The 22,866-nt window shown below is 35.4% G+C and overlaps 1 protein-coding gene across 17 annotated transcripts in view; it reads left to right on the top strand.

The window, feature by feature from the left end:
- Positions 1-22,866, top strand: part of JMJD1C (jumonji domain containing 1C) — a gene marked incomplete at its 5' end in the record, with an annotated part of 199,030 nt that overhangs the window by 147,578 nt on the left and 28,586 nt on the right. For 8 of the 17 annotated variants that reach the window (XM_081157778.1, XM_081157781.1, XM_081157765.1 and 5 more), the window contains 7 exons: positions 5,933-6,038; positions 8,853-8,977; positions 10,157-10,300; positions 10,401-10,593; positions 10,721-12,396; positions 16,061-16,233; positions 16,641-18,844. In XM_081157778.1, coding sequence (XP_081013904.1) covers positions 6,032-6,038; positions 8,853-8,977; positions 10,157-10,300; positions 10,401-10,593; positions 10,721-12,396; positions 16,061-16,233; positions 16,641-18,844 — 4,522 coding nt within the window. Of the gene's footprint in view, positions 1-5,932; positions 6,039-8,829; positions 8,978-10,156; positions 10,305-10,400; positions 10,594-10,720; positions 12,397-16,060; positions 16,234-16,640; positions 18,845-22,866 lie in introns of those variants that run through there. The other 9 variants (XM_081157779.1, XM_081157776.1, XM_081157766.1 and 6 more) reach the window with 4 other exon arrangements.

Here is a 22,866-nt window from a genome sequence, read left to right on the forward strand (position 1 = left end):
TGGAAGAAAATGTCCTCTGGTGAGGAGTAAAAAACAAACAAAACAAAAACACACATTATTTTCTTTATTTTAAAATAACAGTAAAATAATTTGGTTAATTGGGTTTCCTTTCACTTTGTGTCATATTACTAATATCATAAGTAAATGATAGAATACCTAGCAGAGAGTATTCAAAATTTTGATACTGCAATTGAATGGATTGGTAAAAGGTTTTGACATTAGGCAGATGCTTGCTGCTTTGTCTCCCTCCCAGCCATGTAATTGAGGGTAAATTACCTAATCTTTGACTGTTTACTCATCTGTAAATTGGACAGAATAATATCAAAGTAGGGTTGTTAGGATTGAATGAGGTTAATATTTGTGAAAGTGCTTCACTTTTGTCAATTAAAAAATTTTTTATTGTTCACACTGAGGAGTAAATACGCTAATTCTTAAAATAGATATTTTTTTAAGCTAAACAGAAAATAAACTTTGAATATATTTGTCCAACGATGAATGGATATTTAATGGAAATAATATAGGAATGTTGGTTTCACCTGATCATATTCAGTTTGTACAAATATGGGAAATCAGGAGTTCAGAAAAATATCATAGAATTCTTTAAAATCTTGAGACTTTAAAAATTTAGAAACTTTACTGCTTTCATAATTTCTCATGCTATATACTTGTCTTAAATTAATCATAACCATTCCTAGTTTAATTATTAATTATATAAATAATGGCAAGTAATACCAAATGGAAGTTTCAAGGAGAGATTCCTTGAATATTTGGATGGATATGTAATAGCCAGTTGCTTACAGTAGCAATAAGCTTCAAGGTAAATTTCTGAGGATGTTGGAATACTCATCCTTACTAGTCTGGGTTAATACTCTAGGATCAAGCTACTAGGTTTTAGCTATAGTAATTCTGAAATGTATTATTAACTAATATCATTTTCCAATTTTTATTTTATTTTTTTTAATCCTCGCCTGAGGGATTTTTTTTTTTTCTTCTTCCTTTTTTGGCCGGGGTGGGAGTGAGAAGGGGAGAGAGAGAAACATTTTTTAACATTCATGTGCTTTGTAAACTTTCTTTTCTAAAACTAGGAACCATAAAATATGTTAAACAATTTAGAAAGATTGGTAGATATTATTCTAAAACAGGCATTTTCAACCAGTGTGCTGCAAGAATTTTTAAAACATGCAATATCTGACTATTTTCAGGGGCACTGACCTCTTTTCTCTTAGATTGTCAAATAAAAAATTAAAGACAACACAACAACAGCCACCCTGTGTGAATGAATCAAAACTGCCTTTTTTTTTTTTGGTCAGATTGGCAAAAAATATATATTTTTTGGTGTGCTGCAGAATTTTAGTAATTAGTTTATGTGTGCCGTGAGATGAAAGGGTTGAAAATCACTGTTCTAGAAGGTTGGTGCCTTCATTTTATAGTAATATACAGTAATATAGTAATATATTGACAAGATGATTGTTAAGACTGTGACAAAAAGACTAGAAGAAACAGTATAAAAGTTAAATCCATAAGATAAATAAATAAGTATAAAAAGTCTTATCTGCTTGTTCGATATACTTGTAATCCAAAGCATAGACCCTACCTCAAGCAAGATTCACTGCTGCCTCAAGATTTGCTGCTGACCTCCGGCTTGCTTACTGATTTCTATAACCATTCAGTGCCTTTAATTGTGTTTTGCAAGAACTTGCTAAGGCTACTCAGGCTATTTGTAACAGCTCATTGCTTCTAAAGCTTGCTTTTTAAAAAGTGAGGCTTAATTGCTGCTGAAGTCAGTTTTGGTCTCTTAAAAAAAAAAGTCATAAATTAAGAATCGCAGTGAGTGAATGAATCCTGTGTACCACCTTAATTCTGATTCATGTACATTAAAGTCTTGCATGGTTGTTTTTTTGTTTTTAATATATCTTTATTGATTTCAGAGAGAGGAGGGGAGGGGGGAGAGAGAGATAGAAACATCAATGATGAGAGAGCCATTGATCGAGCCCACAACCTGGGCATGTGCCCTGACCGGGAATCAAACCCCGATCACCTGGATCCTAGGTCGATGCTCAACTGCTGAGCCACGCCTGGCCGGGCAAGAAGCGTTTTAGAAATAACAGCATTAATCTTACGTAGCAGAAAATAATCAGGTGAAAAAAATTGAAGTCTGTTGATCATTTCTCCCAGTAGTACATGAAGACAATTTTGTGGCAGGATGTGGCGGTGACATTTCCTTTCTCTTTAACCCTAATTATTTTCTTTTTCAAAGTGTCATGTACGTGCTATATTTGTCTCCTTGATTGGGTCTTCCCTGCACTGTTTTTGGCATTTTGTTTTTTAGTCACTATCTCTGTTCCTTAGGAGACAGTATGCATGAGATCAGTGATTTCATCTCCCCATACAGGGATAAATTACCTTCTAACCAGAGATTTTATAAATGTGTACCTCATATGTATATAATCCTATAAACCACCATTGTTAATATAACTTAAAGCTTTAATTGTATTTACAGTTCTCATTTTATGAAAGGGACAAAATATTTAGCTCTAAGAACCTATTTTGGAGAGCCTTCTGGATATTAGATAATTTAATATGTTATTCTATTAAATTATTATGATTAAGTGATGGTACTGTGAAAATGGATGGTATTTGGAAACACTGAAAACTGAACAGTCATGCTAGCTAATTTTCTTTGTCATTATTTATATTAAGGTACTCCACTAATGTTCCGCTAAAACCTTTATTTCAAAAGGAGGAACAAGATAAGTCTACAACTTCATTTAAGGCACTGGTTGAAACTTTTCCATGTTTTCTATATAAGTTTCTAGTAGAACAGATCTTGCTGAACTGATTTTTCCCCCGTTAGTCATTTACAATGACTACTCCATTGTTGGAGGTTATAACTAGCAGTGTGCAATACATTGGATAGAATGTATGGACAAGAGGATATTCATAGAACATGCTATTCATTTGCTGTCTGGGTGATTTGTTTGGTGGAAATTAAGGAACACATTTTATTTTAGTTACTAGAAATAAAAATTATTTGTGTAGGTAACTACTACAGTTACTGAAAAGTGAAGTACTATGCAACTGTTGTTTTAATCCCAAACTCGAGGCACAGCTAAAGTTCTTCATAAGTCAGTTGCATTCTGTGAATGATAGTATTTATAGCATTTTAAATATATATATTATTTCTTATTGATTTCAGAGAGAGAGAGAAACATCAATGATGAGAATCATCGATCGGCTCCCTCCTGCACTCCCCCCTACTGGGGATTGAGCCCGCAACCCGGGCATGTGCCTTGACTGGGAATCGAGCCATGACCTCCTGGTCAATGCTCACCCACTGAGTGGCATCAGCTGGACTTTATAGCATTTTTAAATTACAGATCCTTAGTTTCTCATTTCTTTGTCTGCCTGCCTTGTGTCTGATTTTTAACACTTTCACAAAATTGTTCAAGCCAGTAAATATGGGGAGGAGGGGGGGACTGCATTTGGCTCCCTGTTAGCAATAGGAACTCTTACAAGAAATGATAATTTATCTTTTTTGGAGCCTCTTTAAAAGACTCTCAATGGGAATAATGACCATAGTTAACAAAAATACCTGTAACTTTCAAAGTACTATACGTAGAGGAGGACTTCAGTAACTGTGCTCCTATCATAACCAGGTAATGTGTTGGGATAATTTTCATGTGTTTTAATTTAGTAATTCTTGTCCAATAGTATGCATAGTTCAGAATGGGGTGTTTTAAGAAAACTGGTTTTGGTATTTTTTAAAAATCTTATAAAAATATTCAGATGGAAAGAGGCAGATGTTAGTAACTGCTTTATAGATGAGAAAATTGATACTCAGTCATTTGAACTCATATAAGGCCATTTTAGTAAATGGAGTCAAATTATCAGTTTTTAATGGTATGCTTTCTGTACTATAAAACAAATGGGTCATTGTCGAAGGTATTGGTATGTTGTCTTAATGATCTTGGAAATACAGCCCATTATTTTAACCTGTTGAATAAGTAAATGTTGAGCAAATAAATTTTATATTCCTATAGTCTTAAGTTGTAAAATTTCAATATAGGAAATTGGTGTTACATATCATACCAGTTCCTTTCTACAGGCAGTACTGTTTTAATAGCAGTTTATACCCCATTACCCCTCAAAATATAAAGGCTTGGGAGCAGTAGACCATAGTAAACTGTATAAGTCAGCACTGACACCAATGTGATTGTGTGGTTTTCTAGATGAGTACCCATCTTTCTTGCCAGTTAAAGGTCTAGAATAAAAGTGAGAAGAGCAATTGTAATAAATAAAGGTAGGTGTTAAAACTAGGGAAGACTCAAGTCTACAGATAGATAAAACCAGAATTCAAATGTTTGAAGGACTGTCAGATTAGGAAAGTGATTAGGTTTGTGTTTGACTCTAAGGAGTTAAGCTTGGATCTGTGTATGGAAGTTAAAGTCAGAAAGATTTTAAAAGAACTTGGTAGCTGTCAGGGCTGTCTGGAAATGGTAATGGATTTCCTTGGGAAATAGAAAGTTTCCTGTGTTTTGTCTGTCACCTGATGTGCATCAAGAGGGCTCGAGTCTGAACTTTTCATGGTATTTTCTATTCTTAAAATGATGAAGGTAAGTGTGCAAAAAGGGATTGCTAAAAAGTTTTTTGTGTTACTTTTTTTTTTTTTACAGAAAGGAAGGCTAGTCGTGGGCAATTGTTTTTTTCAAATGACAGATTTTATCTACCTTTTTGTGTTACACTTCACACTAGTATTTTCTTCTGCTATAAAGTAGCACGTTTGTTATCTTTTCCAAGGAACGTAGTTGGTAACTTTAACGGCCTTAACTTCCACCTTTTGGTATTCACTAGGTACAAATGAAATCACAGTGTCTACCACAATATTATTCCAAAAATTCAGAGTAGTCCCTAAAAGCAGTGGTGAAATGAGAAGGAAAAGCTTACTTAGATAAATTTTAGAGAAGAATGAAGTATGACCCACCGGCTTGATTAGGGGTTCTTCTTTGTACTCTTTGGCCACTTTTGGCTTTTCCAAATTGCCAAATTATTTTTATTCACCAGATATAATTCCCTTCACTGGTTTCCATGACCTGCCAGTCCATTTTTTAAAGGGCCGCCAATTGACAGTACTGCTTTGTTCTTCGCAGCTCTACTCTAGGGCTCCTGCCGCTGATCTCAAATGCAGGAGCAGCAGAGGTGCTTTGAGAGAGAGAGAACAGAATGTCAGAGAGTCCAGCGGGGGACCAACAGATTGTGGGAAACCGTGTGACTGTGTGATTCACATCTCCAACGAGAGAACCGGTTGTTTCTGTGTCTAGATCCACTCTGTTACAAGGATAAAACCATCAATAATGTAATTTTAATTGCCTGGATGCTTTGACACTGCCTTGAAAAATTAAACTTTTAGCAGTGAAGTTACTAGTCAAATGATTTGAGTAGAACTAATGACATTTAAATCAAGATAGTGGATAATGACTTGTCATTTAAAACTAACGTTTTAGGCATTATGTGTAACTCAGTGTAAATAACTGTGTATTTATATTGTCACTAAAATATTCAACTTGATTCTTCTGCTGCCAACCCTAGATGACCTGATACTTTTTCATTTCTATCTTGTATCTAACAGTGAAACCCTTTAAAAAGGTGACTTGTACAAGGCAATACTTGAAGTTAAAAACACATGAGTAGATTTTCATATTTTGCCTTTAGGACATGGTTGTCAAGGAACAAATTTTTCCATGGATTAATTTCTTTTGGTGTTCTGTTATTATTTAATTACTAATGAACTATAACTTACGAACTTGTGTTTTTGCATACATTTAGATCAAGGAACTTTTTTCAGTCCTTAGAACATGTAGGAGGGAAAATCAGTTAACATTAATGTTATAATAGTGTATGTAATGTGTACCTTTCTTTTAATCTGTAATTCTAGGACGACATAGACAGCCTAAACCCAGTTCTCAGGGACAACCCACAACTTCAGGAAGAAGTGAAAATTTGGGTAAAGGAACAAAAGGTTCAGGAGATTTTTATGCAAGGTAACTATTTTGAAGTTCTGTATTTCTTTGTGTGGGAGGTTTTCGTTTTGTTTTTTGTTTTGTTTTGTTTTGTTTTTGAACTGGGCATTTTCTCATGTATGGTTTTGGTTGTTTCAATTACATCCACTATAAATAGAAAGCCCAGACTAATATTTTGAGTTATATACAGTCCAGGGAAAATAATAGCTAAATCATAATAATTTTAATAGAAAGGTAATAACTTCACCAGTTAACTGATTTGAGCTAACTGCCTGGCATGAAATTATAGCCACACAGATGTTTTGTTGATAGGAAAAATTTCCATATTTACAGAATGCTTTAGGTGTGTCCTTCCTGGAAAAGGAAGCATTGTTTGCAAGAGAGGGTTGCCCAAAGCCACAATTGATTTCCTTTGAAGAATGCTGTTGGTATCTGATAAAAGTGGTCTCTTTCAGTTTGCCTTCCTCAGTGATTTCTACAGTACTAGTCTTAGTTTCTTCTTTCTCTTTTTTTAAAAGTAAGTTACAAGTTTGTCTACAACATGTGACTTTTAAACCAATGAGGTTTTATAATTCTTAGTGATTTCTTTTTCTGTCAGTAAAATCATTAGGTAAATGTAATTAAGCTTTTTGTGAAATTGAATTGAAACTGGGACCGTGTGGCATGAAGTATTGATATTATGCCGAATGTTTATAAAAAGGAATTTTGTTGTTATATTCCACATTTATCTCAACCCTCCACTTCCATGCTGTTTAAGCATTAATAGCGATAATCCCAAAATTGTGGCTGTTCTGCTTTGTATAGGTACGGCAGCAATCATCTACTTATCAGATTCTTAGGCTAAATACTTTTAAACTTTTAATATGGATAATTTGAAACATATACAGTAATAAAATATTTCAGTGAACTTCTTTGTGCCTATCCCAAGCCCCAGCAACTATAAAACCATGGTGGATCTTGCCACATCCATACTCCTGTTTACTTTTATCAAACTTCACACATCACCACATTCTATCTATTTTTAAAGCCACAATACCATTATTATGTTGAAAAAATTAATAGTTTCTTAATATCAAATACTGAATACGTGGGTTAAAATTTCCATTTGTCTTATAAATGTCTTAAATGATTTTTAACAGGGTTGATTAATTGATAAGTCAGGGGATCCAAAAATGTCCATACATTGATTGGTTGGTATGTCCTTTCTTATCTTTTTTCCCCTCTTCTTCTAATTTATTTAATGGAAGCATGAAGCTAATATTTTTTAATAACCCCTTTTTCTTATCATATTCTTAGAGGTGAAAATTTTAAGGTGTGTACCCTGGCCGGTGTGACTTGTCCCAGGCACTGAAAGGTCACCAGTCCAATTCCTAATCAGGGCACATACCCAGGTTGATGTTTCTCACATTGATATTTTTTCTCTGTCCCCCTCCCTCCCTCCCTCCCTATTCCCTCTCAATGTAAAAAGCCATATTTTTAAAAAAAAATAAAAAGTGACTCCTTTAATATATACACACACACACACACACACACACACACACACACATATTTGTATACATATATATATACACACAGTATAGCCTCTGTCTGTTTTATGCCGAAAATTTACATGAGGCTAATTGCAAATTGTTTGGTTGTGGGAACAAGTAGTTAAGATGGTGTGCTAATGGGAATTGAAAATTGGTCATTATTTAGAGTTATTCTGTAAGCTTTTTCTATATTACATTCAGAAAATTAGAGTCTTCTTTCGTGGTTAAAAAAAGGCTAGAGTTTATATACTTGGTTATGGCTATGAATGTTTAATTTACAGGTCATATAGAATACTTTCTACAGATCTGTTGGTTTATATTTTAGGCTGATACTGGAATAAAGTTTTTTAAAACTAGCGAGTAAATATTAAACCATTAATTGTTACGTTAAATGTCTTATCACTGTAAAAGTAGACATTGACCTAGGAATCAAAAAAATAAAATCAGTCCTAGTTATTTCATTTAACAATTTATTTAACCCATCAACCTCACTTTTTAAGGTTTTATAAAAGAAAAAAACAATACCTAAGATTTGGAGAAGATTAAATAAGCCCCTGCAGATTTTGAAAGCACATTGTAAATTGTTATTGTATAATGCTATAATTAAGGTACAGTAGTACCTGTGAATTAGAGAAATTTTTATTCCCATTATATGTATATTCTGTGGAATGACTTTAATAGGCACACTTAAATACAGACATGATATATCTATATGTAGATACCCTTTTTAAAAGTGAGTTTAATCCAAATGTATGCCATATTCCTTTCTAAAGCATTTTAGTGCCATATTTATAAATTCACTTGATCTCTACAAGTCTTAAGACTTTTGGCAGGTTTTTCCAGCTATCCCAGAGGGATCAAAATTTGTAGTTTCTTATGGTATAGTTTGGCAACTGGAAGACTAAGGCATCAGGTTCCACATTACCTTTCCATTTGAGCTGTGTAGTCATGTACCCCAACCTTGTTAAGCATCTTTGTACCCTTACTACTTTCTAGACTGCTATAACTTTACATTTTGTACAATCCTCGTATTAACTAGTGATCCCAGAGATACTTTCTTTCTTAAAATTATTTAAAGTTACTTTATTTCCATTGAGTTAGGAAGTATTTGTGTCTAGTAGAGTGTATTTAATAGTAACTTCAGAATGATCTGTCTCTAATGCATATTCACTTGTCTTCTAATACATTTTTTAAACATGTATATTCAAGTATGTTACTTATCTGTGTCATAACTCATGTTTCTCCTAAAAGATAGCTTTTAAATGAAAATGTCTCCATTTAAGAGACATTTTTGTTTGTTTTTTAGGTCCTTATTCCTTAAATGGATACAGAGTGAGAGTATATAGACAAGACTCTGCCACCCAGTGGTTTACTGGCATAATTACTCATCATGATCTCTTCACTCGCACCATGATCGTTATGAATGATCAGGTAAATAGTCCAACTAATATTTTTGGAAAGAGATATTTACAATTCAGATATTCCATATTCCCCCCAAAATGGCTAAACAGCTTGACACTAAATATTTTTCATTATGAGAAATATTTTTCGTTATGAGAAATATTTAGCCATATAATTGTAGTAAGTTTAAATATATTGATGTTACATAGAGGTCTCTTTAGGTCACAGGGAGATAATGATGCCAAATTTATTTCAACACTGATAAAATCAGTCTCTGAACTAGAAACATCAGACTCTTTTAATTGATTAGTGTGTTTTTTTGTTTTTTTAATGCTTAGGTCAGCGAAGTTTTTTGTAAAGTCAGCTTCACAGTCTCTCCAGGAATAAAAATATTTCCCAAATGTTTTCTTTTCATGAATGAAAAATTTTAACATAAACTGTAGTTCTTTTCACATCAAATTTTAGAGTTGGTATGCTCCCTCAAGTTGTGTGGAACTAAGGGTACAAATTTCAAGTGGAATTTTTAAATAACAGTTTGAAAGTCTTGATTTCTGGTTTTTTAAAGCTATAGTTTATTTTCCTGAAAAAACAGATATTTATACCATCTTACCTGTGTGGGTCGTAGAGAGTATCTGAATTAATGAGAGCCCCTTTGTAAACCATTTGAATGCATTGGTTAAAATTGAGTCAAAATAGTATTATTTAATGGTATTTTTTTCCTAAAAAGGTGATGAACTTCCACTTCTCAGTGAAGAACAAAATGCCTTTAGCTTTTTAAAAAGTACGTTCTTTAACCTGTCTCTTAAAAGTCATTAGTGTTATGTACTCACAGCTTTGTTCTTTCCCCTAAGCTCTCCCTCTGTGGTTTTATTACATAGCTGTGTTTTTGAAAATTGTTTCCTATTTTTAAAATACATTTTATGACTTGGCATTATACTCATTAATTTTTATCCTGTTTTTCAATGTGAACTTGCAGTAGATATATTTGCTTTTTAATGTTTTGGCTAGCAGACATAGTAGTAGGTTTAAGAAGAAGGTTGAAGTAATCTGTGATGGCTAAAGCTGGCTTACTGTAAGGGTGGCGGTGTCTTATAAATGAAGGGCCCAGACTGGATTCTAGACATTTCTGCTCAGTAACGAATGTTCCTGATAACACATTGGTTAGCTGATGGGATTTAATTCTGTTCTTTTTTGTGTGTCATGGATTAGGTACTAGAACCACAGAATGTCGACCCTTCTATGGTTCAAATGACCTTTCTAGATGATGTTGTTCACTCTTTGTTAAAAGGTGAAAATATTGGCATTACATCACGGCGAAGGTCTCGTGCTAGTCAAAATAGCAACGCTGTTCACGTATGTATGTTGTTAGTTCTGGATTATTGTAAAAAATTTTTCCCTTAGACTACGTAGGATCAAGTAGTATACAAATCATTGTTAATTGGGTTTTTTTTAGGGTCATTATACACGTGCCCAGGCAAATAGTCCCAGACCAGCAATGAACTCCCAAGCTGCTGTACCAAAACAGAATGCACACCAGCAACAGCAACAAAGAAATATTCGTTCAAATAAGAGGAAGGGCTCAGATAGCAGTATACCAGATGAAGAGAAAATGAAGGAGGAGAAGTATGACTATATAGGGCGAGGAGGTAGGACCTGCTTTTTTATATATTTGTTTTTTTAAAGGAATGAGAACAAATAAAACAAAAATGCATTTGAAGTATACTTATTTACTATCGATATGAAAAATAAAACTTGCTTCTTTTAATCTTGCAGAAAATCCTAAAGGTAAAAACAAACAGTTGATGAATAAAAGAAGGAAGCCTGAGGAGGAAGAAAAGAAACTGAATATGAAAAGACTACGCACAGACAATGTTTCAGACTTGTCTGAAAACAGTGACTCAGAAAACTCAAATAGGAGAACAATAGGTAATTCCTTAGAGCAGATACCAGAAAATGAGTTGAAAAATAAAAACACTTCAAAGATAAATGGAGAAGAAGGAAAATCCCAAAATAATGAGAAGACAGGAGAGGAGATCCTAACAGACAGACAGCCTCCCTGGGATCAAATACAAGAAGATAAAAAACTTGAAGAAGCAGAGAAGCAGAAATTTGTTGACTCTCAGCTTCAAGAGAAAATGCTTATCCATTCATCAGAACAAACCACAATTTCTGATCATAATCCTAACTTACTTCTTCAGGAAAATATGGAAAAAACACAGACAATGGAATTATCACCGAAGGAACAGTTTGTATCCAGACCACCCACACCAAAATGTGTTATTGATATTACAAATGACACTAATTCTGAAAAGGTGGTTCAGGAAAACTCAAATACCTTTGGCCTTCAGACACTTCAGAAAATGGATTCTAATGTTAATGATTCAAAACATTCAATTATAAATGCAAAATATTTGGAAACATCAAAAGATTCAGACCAGAGCTGGGTCAGTGATATAGTTAAAGTAGATTTAACTCAGTCAAATGTAAAGAATGCGCCTTCAGGAAATGATAATCTGAATATGGATAAAGAAAAAAATCAGTATGTCTCTTACACGTCTTCTGTAAGTGCTGTTTCTGTGATGGAAGATAAGCTGCATAAGCGCAGTCCGCCCCCAGAAATTATAAAATCTAAGCTTCATACTTCAGTAGATGGTCATAAGACAAAATCCAATCCCTCACCTGAAGTTGTTAAACCTAAAATTACCCATTCTCCTGACTCTGTAAAGGCTAAGGCCACGTACATCAACAGCCATGCTGCTGGTGAAAGAAGACTGGCAAGTAAGGTGGAACATGAGTTATCAAGATGCAGTTTTCATCCAGTTCCTGCTCGAGGCAGTACATTGGAAACTACAAAGAGCCCTCTTATCATTGATAAAAATGAGCATTTCACAGTTTATAGAGATCCTGCACTTATCGGGTCGGAAACAGGAGCGAATCACATCTCACCTTTCTTAAACCAGCACCCTTTTCCTCTTCATTCTTCATCCCATAGAACCTGTTTAAATCCTGGTACCCATCACCCTGCCTTAACTCCTGCAACCCACTTACTGGCCGGCTCGTCCAGTCAGACTCCATTGCCTACCATTAACACTCACCCTCTAACTAGTGGTCCACACCATTCTGTTCATCATCCTCATTTGCTTCCTACTGTGTTACCTGGAGTGCCTACTGCCTCCTTGCTCGGTGGCCACCCACGACTAGAGACTGCTCATGCCAGCAGCTTGAGCCACTTAGCACTAGCACACCAGCAACAGCAACAGTTGTTACAGCACCAGTCACCTCATCTTCTTGGACAAGCCCATCCTTCTGCTTCATATAGTCAGCTTAGTCTGTATCCAATTATTTGGCAATATCCAAATGGAACACATGCATACTCAGGACTTGGACTACCTTCTTCTAAGTGGGTTCACCCAGAAAATGCCGTAAATGCTGAGTCTTCATTAAGAAGGGTAAGTTATGCCCGGCCAGTGTGGTTTGGTTGGTGATCGTCGTCCCATGCACCAGGAGGTGGCCACTTAGGTTCCCGGTCAGGGCACATGCCCAGGCTGTGGGCTCGATCCCCAGTATGAGGCATGCAGGAGGCAGCCAATGAATGGATGTTTCTATCTCTCCCTTTCCTTCCCTCTCTATGAAATTAAGTTTTTTTAAAAAAAAGGTTAAGTTCTGTTGTAGTTAGCCACATGTCAACATACATATTAATCTATATAATGTATGTGTACTCTTCCAACATTCCATTAATTTTTTTAGATTTCTTTATAAAATGCATTAACATTTTTAAGCAGTTATTTTTTTAATTATAATGAAACTTTCAAATTATAGTAACTTTGGAGCCATGGAATCTGAAATCTCAGAAGTCTATTTTTTAAAAAGCCAATTTAAAGTAAAACTTTGTAGATTGTTTTTATTATATGTATTATGAAGAATATCTTCATAATTAATTATGGTACATATCCATAATTGTTTTGCTCAGCTAAATTCCTATAGTGAAGTTTCTGGATTAAAAATTATATAAAATTATTAGGCTTTTGGTATATATTATCAAATTATTGTTAAAAGACAAATAAATTGTTATATTCCCCAGCTAGACACATTGTTTTGATGTTATATTACAAGCTGTGACTCTTAATTTCCTTGTACTCTTAAGGGAGCCAAGGTTAGAGGGTCCTGATACATGGCAGTAAAGTTGGGGCTTAGATTCTTTCTACCTAATAGAGTATTGCTGCAGGTAATGGTATAATGCTTTTATTCCTTCGTGGCCTATGTGGTTTCTCTATCCAAATTCGTTTTCATAGTAAGAAATTGTTGAGGGCATTACCATCCCCAATATAAAAAGTCGGGAGGGGGTGTCCCTGTTAAACTTCAGGAGACAACTTAGTCCTTGGGGCAGCCTAGGATGCTCTTCAACAATGCCCCAGAATTTTCTTTAGATCTTTTATTTTATGGTAAAAAACACTTAACATTAACCATCCTAACCATTACCAGTGTACAGTAGTACTATTAAGTATATTCACATTACCATGCAAAGGACCTCTAGTACTTTTTTATCTTGCAAAACTGAAATTCTGTACCCATTAAACACTAATTTTTCTCCCCCTCCCCGTCCTTGGCAGCCATGTTTCTGTGATTCTGACTGCTTTAGATAGATATTTCATTTGAATGAATCTGCAGTATTTGTCCTTTTGTGGCTTTTTTTTCCACATAACATAACCTTGAAGTTAGTTCATCCATGTTGTTAGCATGTAACAGGATTTCCTTTTTTAAGTTACATTCCATTTTATTTTTATACCACATTTTCTTAATATATGCATTTGTCCATGTACTTTTGGATTACTTTCACTCCTTGGCTATTGTGAATAATGGTGCAATGAACATGGGTATTTTTGACACCTTTCTCAAATTGAACAAGATTCATAATAGATATGTTGGGGTGGCAATTTGGAAGAGGAAGCTAGTGACCTTCTCTGTTACTTCAGGGATAATACTGCTTACACAGAGCCAAGTTAACACCAGTAGGTGCAAGTATGGTGTTCCTCATTCCAAAAGTTTGTCGTAGGAGCTGTTATATTCTGGGTAGCAGTGATGACATAGACCGTGGTCCTGAGTCCTTTCTTAAATCCTAAGTTGTGATCGTTGACGTTGTGTGGTAAGGGGAATCAAGATTGCCCATGCAAAAGAGAGTTCTAATAGTTTTGAAGGATATTTCTTGTGATTTATTCCCATTACAAACATCACCTTCTTTTGGCTCCAGCTTCATATGAACTTTGGCCTTCTTTAATGAAGCCACCAGTGAACTGCACAATTTCTTTTTCAGTATCCCTACATTTGATGTTGGCAGAATCTCAATTCTAGAAGAATTGTACTTAAATTGATCATAAGTTTCCCATTCCCATTCTTTTTTTTTTTTAATATATCTTCATTGATTTCAGAGAGAACAAAGGAGAGGGAGAGAGAGAGAGATAGAAACATCAGTGATGAGAGAGTCATTGATTGGCTGCCTCCTGCACACCCCCGACTAGGGATCGAGCCCGCCACCCGGGCATGTGCCCTGACCGGGAATGGAACCCCGCTTGCCTGGATCCTAGGTCGATGCTCAGCCACTGAGCCACATCCAGCTGGGCCCCATTCCCATTCTTGATGGTCCATTGAATTTGCAATAGGTGGAATCTTTCTAGAATGTGTACATTATTTAGTTGAACTCGATGAAGACTTCAGTCACTAATCATGTCAGTATACTCTGCCAGAATTGAAAGCAGCCTGGATGACCCCAGTGCCCAGTACATCGACATTTTTCCTCTGACCTTTCACTCTCATGTGTCATGAATGTAGCTGCAACTGATATTGGACCAAGACAGGCTAGAGGAATCAAGAGCTGGCAGATATCTTTGAGTATTCTTCCATAACTTCCAAGCCCTGAAAACATATCTAAGTAACTGTTAGAAATGGCTTGGGTAGGAGCCTCTCTCAGTGTGTGAAAATTAGCTTCCATGTTTGTAAGCGCATAAAATGTTTTATTAACTGGTCATAAGCTTGTTAAAACGAGCATATCAGATTTTCATTTAGTATGTAAAACCTTTTGAGCAAAAGTGAAGTTTTCTTAAACCTAGTATTGTAAATTAAAGTGAAGGAACAATTAGGTAATAATTTTTAATGTTATTTTATAGTCAAAAACTTATTTCCATAATTGATTGCAACTTAAGATTTCTGAGTCTTGGAGAACAGGCCTTTTAAACATTTGAATATTTATGTGCATGTGTAATAAGTACATGTGTATTTTGTCTCATGAGGTTTATGGTTTGTAATGTATTTTTAATCTAAGTAATTTAACAGCAGCATATCCTTGGTGTTATATCATAGTGCTTTTGCATTATATTAGAGATGTAAAGTTTATTTCCTCTATTAAAAATCAAAGGGTTGTATTTTCCCAGTGTCTTGACTCAACAAATCATGTTCTGGGAGAATGTCAATGAGTCATAGTATAAAAACAATTCCTCATAACTCTCAACATAGAGGTCAATGTAACCAAATATTCAACATGAGAAAGGCAGCATATTGACATATAAAAAATAATTTTGTTATACCTCCACACCTCCAAGTTTAAATGACCCAACAACTGACAGCTTATAGTGAAATGGACTACAGTTGTGTCTTGAAAATGTAATTTTCTGCCAATTCTAAATAAATTGTTACATTGAAAAAGTTTATTATTTTCATGACAAAATTGGCAAATGAACTTTATAATTTCTGTTTGTGGAGAAATGTATTTTAGGAATAACAGATTCTGGGGGTTTTTTATTAGCAACATATTATTTTAATGGTAGAATCTTAGGCAATCATATAAGCTATGTTCTCTAATCATTTATATGTTAAGGACAATCATTCAAAATCTGCATTCAGTAAAGTAAATTTCTAGAAATTAGTTTAATGCTGGTTACTTTTGACATGGAAATATCCATATAATTATTTTGGTTACTTGTCTGAATATTTCTCATAAGATGAATTTAGAAAAAGTTGCATGCTTCGTAAATATACTGCTATTTTAGTCCTGTGACATTGAAGTCTTTATTTATTTATTTATTTATTTATTTATTTATTTATTTATTTAATTTTAAATAGAATTCTCCCAGCTCTTGGTTACATCAGCCCAACCCTGTGACCTCAGCAGATGGTATTGGATTACTTAGTCACATTCCTGTCAGACCTTCCAGTGCAGAGCCTCATCGGCCTCTTAAAATTACAACGCATTCCAGCCCCCCATTGACAAAAAGTTTAGTAGATCATCATAAAGAGTAAGTTCACCAATGCTTAAAACTTACAATGCCTTGTCTTTTATAGTTTTTCTTAATTCACTTTCTAAACAGGTAATTTTAAGTTAATAAATGTCCTAAAACTGGGTTTTAAATAAGTACTATTATTTCTGTTTTGATATACCCTCTAATTTACTCGATAATATTAGAGTACATGCAAAGTCGTGTTTCACTTTCATAATAGAAAGATATTGCATACAAGAAAAAGTTACAGAAACTTTTATTTTTTAAATCCTTTTTTTTTATTATTATACTTGACGTACAATATATTAGTTTCAGATTGCACAACCCCAACCCAGCAATTAGACATTTATATAACCTATGAAGTGATCACCCCAATAAAACTAGTGCCTATCTGACACCTTACCTTTGTGTATTTTTCTTTACAGAGAATTGGAGAGGAAAGCTTTTATTGAACCATTACGTCCTGTTGCATCCACATCAGCAAAAAATGATGTAGAACTAAATAGGTCACAGACTGGAAAAGATGGTCACTTGCACAGGCATTTTGTGGATCCTGTGATGAATCCATTACAGAGGCCACCCCAGGAAACTGGAGAGAGATTAAACAAATATAAGGAGGAACACCGCCGAATTCTTCAAGAAAGTATTGATGTTGCTCCATTTACAACTAAAATCAAGGGGCTTGAGGGTGAGAGAGAGAATTATTCCAGAGTAGCATCGTCATCTTCTAGCCCTAAAAGCCATGTCATCAAACAAGACAAAGATGTGGAATGCTCAGTATCAGATCTTTATAAAATGAAGCACTCAGTGCCTCAGAGTTTGCCCCAAAGTAACTATTTCACTACATTGTCTAATAGTGTGGTCAATGAACCACCAAGGTCATACCCATCCAAAGAGGTTTCAAATATTTACACTGAAAAACAGAATAGTACCCTTGTAGCGGCCGCTAATTCTCAAACTCTGACTTCATTTATATCATCTCTTTCAAAGCCTCCTCCTCTGATTAAACACCAACCGGAAAGTGAAGGTTTAGTAGGCAAAATACCAGAACATCTTTCCCATCAAATTGCTTCTCACTCAGTAACAACCTTCAGAAATGATTGTAGGAGTCCTACCCATTTGACCGTTTCTTCTACAAATACGCTCCGGAGTATGCCTGCTTTACATAGAGCACCAGTATTTCATCCACCAATTCATCACAGCCTAGAAAGAAAGGAAAACAGCTACAGTAGCCTTTCCCCTCCAACTTTAACTCCAGTGATGCCTGTAAATGCTGGTGGGAAAGTTCAAGAATCACAGAAGCCTCCAACTCTAATTCCTGAGCCGAAAGAATCTCAGGCAAATTTTAAGTGTTCTGAACAGAGTTTGACAGAAATGTGGAAATCTAATAATAACCTCAGCAAAGAGAAAGTTGAATGGCATGTAGAGAAAAGCAGCGGAAAGTCGCAGGCTGCTATGGCATCTGTCATTGTACGTCCACCTTCTAGTACAAAACTTGACAGTGTGCCAGCAAAGCAGTTAGCGTCCAAAGATCGAGTTAGTGAAAGATCTTCAGCTGAGGCAAATCAAACAGATTGCCTCAAACCACCAGAAGCTGGAGAGATTGGAAGAATAATTTTGCCAAGTGTGAATTCAGACAGTGCTCATATAAAATCTGCGAAAAACTTTCAGCCAGTCTCACAGGGCGGTGTTCCCAGTTCAGTTGTGTCTGCTGTAAGTACAATGTGTAACACCAAAATGGATATATTCACATCTGCTGCCACTACCACCAGTGTTTCCAGCTGGAGTGGTTCCGGAATAATTTACTCGTTATCAAATACCATTTTGCCCTCTAAATCCTCAGAATGTACCTCTTCAAAAAGTGTCAGTCATTCAGTGGCTCAAACACAAGAATGCAGGGTCAGCACCACAGCTCCAGTTACACTAGCCAGTAATAAGACAGCAAGTGCTGTTCAGCCCGGCTCTGGGTTCTCAGGCACAACTGATTTTATTCATTTAAAAAAGCACAAGGCAGCATTGGCTGCAGCTCAATATAAAAGTAGTAATGTTAGTGAGACTGAGCCTAATGCTGTGAAAAATCAGACATCTTCAGCCTCCCTTCCTTTGGATAGCACTGTAGTCTGTAGTACAATAAACAAAGCCAACTCTGTAGGAAATGGGCAAGCATCCCAGACAAGTCAACCAAACTACCATACTAAACTAAAAAAAGCTTGGCTTACTAGACATTCAGAAGAAGATAAAAATACTAATAAAATAGGAAATTCAGGGAATTCTGTTTCAGAAATTATTAAGCCATGTTCTGTTAATTTAATAGCCTCTACATCTAATGATATACAAAATAGTGTAGATAATAAGATCATAGTTGATAAATATGTAAAAGATGATAAAGTTAATAGGAGAAAAGCCAAAAGAACTTATGAATCTGGCTCTGAAAGTGGAGACTCAGATGAAAGTGAAAGCAAGTCAGAGCAAAGGACTAAAAGGCAACCTAAGCCAACTTACAAAAAGAAGCAAAACGATTTGCAGAAAAGAAAAGGTGAAATAGAGGAAGATTTAAAACCCAATGGGGTTCTCAGCAGGAGTGCCAAAGAAAAAAGTAAATTGAAGTTGCAGAGCAATAGTAATAGTGGTAAGTAAATTTTTTTTTTTTCCAAATCTCAGATAAAATATGCTGTATGTTCTTGGAATAATGGTGTGGTTTTCTAAAGACTAGTGAGTGTAAAGGCATCTTTTGATTTTAATGTGTATGCTCACTGATCTCATTTCTGTATTTCACAAGTACCCTATAAGAAGAAATGAGAGAAGATATATCTCTATTTTTAAGAGACTTGGAGAAATATGTTTTACCTCACACTCATATTGGCAGAAAATCAATGTGTAATCTGGTAGTTACCAGAATTTTGAACATCTCTAAGAACTGTCAAAATGTATTTATAGCTGCCACATCAAAAGTGGATTTCTAATATTAGGTATTTATCTATAACAAGATATAATTGGAAAAGAAATCCTATTCACATATACTTCCTTTAAGTAGAAGAGAATTATTTCAGAGTAGGCTGGATATGGCCTCTTGTCTCACCCTTCTCTCACCGGTGACAAAACCAAAAGTGTATTTAAATTACCCTATACTTAATAATGCCACTCATTCAAGGAGTCCTTAACAATGGGTAAAAGTTAAAATCGGGGGGGGGGGGGGGGTGAGGGTCATTGTGGTTTTCTGTGTTCACTTCTATATTCAAGAAGAAAATGCATAATTTCAATACTGATGTTTCTATTTCATTTGTGGCTACAACGGCAAAATAAGTGGAACTTGATAATATTCACTAAAAGCGTTTCTATATGTTTACTCCAGTAGTATTTTTTCGCAGTTTGCTTGTTTCTTTTTAGGTATGTTGCACAATGCAAAAAGCACTTAATAGTTTCACTATATTCGTGTATTCATCCATATACAATATATGAAATATCTGTGACAATGTGGACATTCAAGAAGTTCTTTTATATAAGCATTTGGATGCTTGAAGGCTCTTACTTGGGCTTTTTCACTGAGTGAGGCTTTCCCACAGTCTGTGTGGGAATCAGAGGCAGAGTGAAGGGGAGAAAAACAGGAGGATGGAACCCCAGAAAAGGACAGTTAGAGGGAGAGAGAAGGAAAGGGGCTCAACTGGAGACGGGCTGAGGCTAAAGTGCAGAGGTAGTCAGAAGAAAGAAAGGGAGATTGACAGCGGAGGATACTGGCCACTTATTTGAGTATTGGGTTCTATAATATGCCTTTTTCTTTCTCTCTTCTAGTTACTTCCCCCAATGAATTCTTAAGGGGCTTAGTGTGGTCAATAATTGTTTCTCTTCCTTCACATAACATTTACCTTGGTGTTGGGTATTAAATGCTTGAGTTAAACTTAAAAAAACAAAGATAGGAACCTTCAATTTTTAACACTTAGAAAACTCTTATGAAATTAAATTTATAAAATTAACTCTTAATGAAGTGCATATTCTGTTCTCATTTTGAGATTGAATATGTTTCCCATGTAAGAATTCTAAGACAGACTACAGTCAGCATTTTCCCTACCCCAAGCTGTTATGCTTAGTGAAATCTCCTGTACTTAGTACTAATCAAAGAGGTTATGTTAGGCCCTGTTTATTTCCAAGTCCAAAATAAAATTAAGTGACAATTGAATGCCATCTTTAATTATGAGCAGATGACTTGCTATTATTCTGTACTGTCTAGAAAAGTTTTCTAAATTGGGAATTTATAAACCTAATTTCTCAACCTGAGTAGGTAATGTACTTCATGAATTAAATGTGACGATTTTATGAACTGAAATTGCCCATGAAATTTAAGTATATCTGGCCTGCTGGTGTGGCACAGTGGTTGGGCGTCAGGTCACCAGTTCGATTCCTGGTCACTCACATACCTGGGTTGCGGGCTTGATCTCCAAAAGGGCATGCAGGAGGCAGTGATCAATTGTTCGTCGATGTTTCTTTTTTTCCCCCGTTAAGTATATTTTTATTGACTTCAGAGAGAAGGGGCGGAGAGAGAGAGAAAGAAGCATCAATGATGAGAGAGTCATTAATGGGCTGCCTCCTGCACACCCCCTACTGGGGATCAAGCCTGCAACCTGGGCATGTGCCCTGACCAGGAATCAAACTGTGACCTCCAGGTTCATGGGTTGACACTCAACCACTGAACCACGCCAGCTGGGCTAAAAACATATTTTTTTAAAAAATTTAAATGTATCTGTGAGTCCTGTGATAGACAAAACCAGTGACTTAACTATAATCAGAGTTAATTTCTGTGTCTCAAAAAGTAGTTCTAAGGTGATAGCATATCAGAGATTAATAGTTAATTAACATGTATTTTTCCCTAATTTTTTTCCTCCCTAGTTTTCTGTTGCTAGATCAACTGTTTTGAGGATTTGCTAGTAATTTGAGAACTAAGGTTGAAGAGGTTCTTAGGATATAAAGTAGAAATAGCCATTGAGTTAGGTATTTTTTAACGACTTAAGTGTCTTAATCTCAAACTTTTAGATTTTAGATGTTGCCAGTAAATTAGATATATAGAATTGAAAGATGAAGTTTTATTTATTGTACAAACACCTTTAATAAAATGTATAAAAAGGAGTTAGCTTCAGTCTTGTGGTCTAGTCAGAAGCAAAAATTATATCAAACTGTTCATATAACCTGGATCTTCATGTCTTTGTCATTCATTCATTCATTTATAAAAAAAAGCTATTGTCTGTTTTGTTTCACAGAATTGAGATCTGATTTGAAATGTCCGTTTTTTATAATAATACCATTTAAATTGTTCACAGTGGTATGGCTACCCATACTCTTTGAACTGTTCCATTATTTGGAATGTAAAAGCATATTGGGCCCTGGTGGGGTATCCCAGTGGTTAGAGCTTCATCGCACACAACAAAGGGTTTCAGTTTTGGTCCCCAGACCAGTCAGGGCACATGTGGGAGGCAACCAATCAACATCTCTCCCAACCCCCCACCCATCCCCCGACCTTCCACTCTAAAAAAAATCAGTGGAAAAAATATCCTAGGGTGAGTGAGGATTAATCAAAAAAGAAAGCATATTGATTAATAGCTATTTTCTGGTCAAAACAGAAATAGATTGCATTTAGTTTATTCTAGTGTGATACATTTAAAAAATAAATAAGTGATTGGAAGCAAATGTACCAAATAAAAAACTATCAACAGTGTACCACTTCTGTTGTTCATTCTGACTTCTTAAACCTCTGAATATTTTATACAGTCCGTAGAAGTCTGTCTTACACAGAATGGAGTAAGTAACAAACTTTTTACACAAACCTTCTGGAAAACATTTTATTCCATGAGTGGTGTGTATGTACGCATATGTGTTTCTCTAGCGGATTAAGTCAAGTGGCTCCATGCCCTGAGTTAAGGACAAGAGAGGGGAGAACTTGAAAAGAATCAGGCATCAATCCTAGAAGTGCTTAATGACATGGCTGATTTTAAATAGGCTGCCCTGGCCCGGCCGGGCGTGGCTCAGCAGTTGAGCGTCAACCTAGGATCCAGGCGATCGGGGTTTGATTCCCGGTCAGGGCACATGCCCGTGTTGCAGGCTGCAGCCGATCAATGACTCTCTCATCATTGATGTTTCTATCTCTCTCTCTCCTTCTCCCTTCCTCTCTCTGAAATCAATAAAGATATATTTTAAAAAAAGAAAGAAAAGAAATACTTTAAATAGGCTGCCCTGGAGTTTAAACACAGTACATCCTATCTTAAGATGTGTGATATTGCTGTAATTGTACTGTGTAAACTAGAGGTCAACAGGTAAGTGATAGTGGGAACTCAGGACAGGAGTTCTGCCACAAGTTTCTGCAAGAAGTATATAGTCTCAGAATAGTTGTATTGCCTCTGATCCGCAAAATAGGCATGATTAGAAAACATAAGTGTTGAAAATGAAATTTATTCTTTCAACATGGTAGAAATAGCAAACTATGTAAATTTTATGTCTGTATAGGGACATTAGTATGGACGGTATAAACACATTTATAAGAGTCAACAAATATTGCTTGTTCCAACATAGGTTGCTTTTAAATTAATAGGTTTGTAAAAGTTTAATAGGCAAGCTTTAATTTGTGTATAATGTTTTGAGTTCTTTCTGATCTATAGATGACTGATT

Source organism: Miniopterus schreibersii (genome assembly GCF_964146895.1).
Source record: "Miniopterus schreibersii genome assembly, chromosome: 14".
Lineage (NCBI taxonomy): Eukaryota > Metazoa > Chordata > Mammalia > Chiroptera > Miniopteridae > Miniopterus > Miniopterus schreibersii.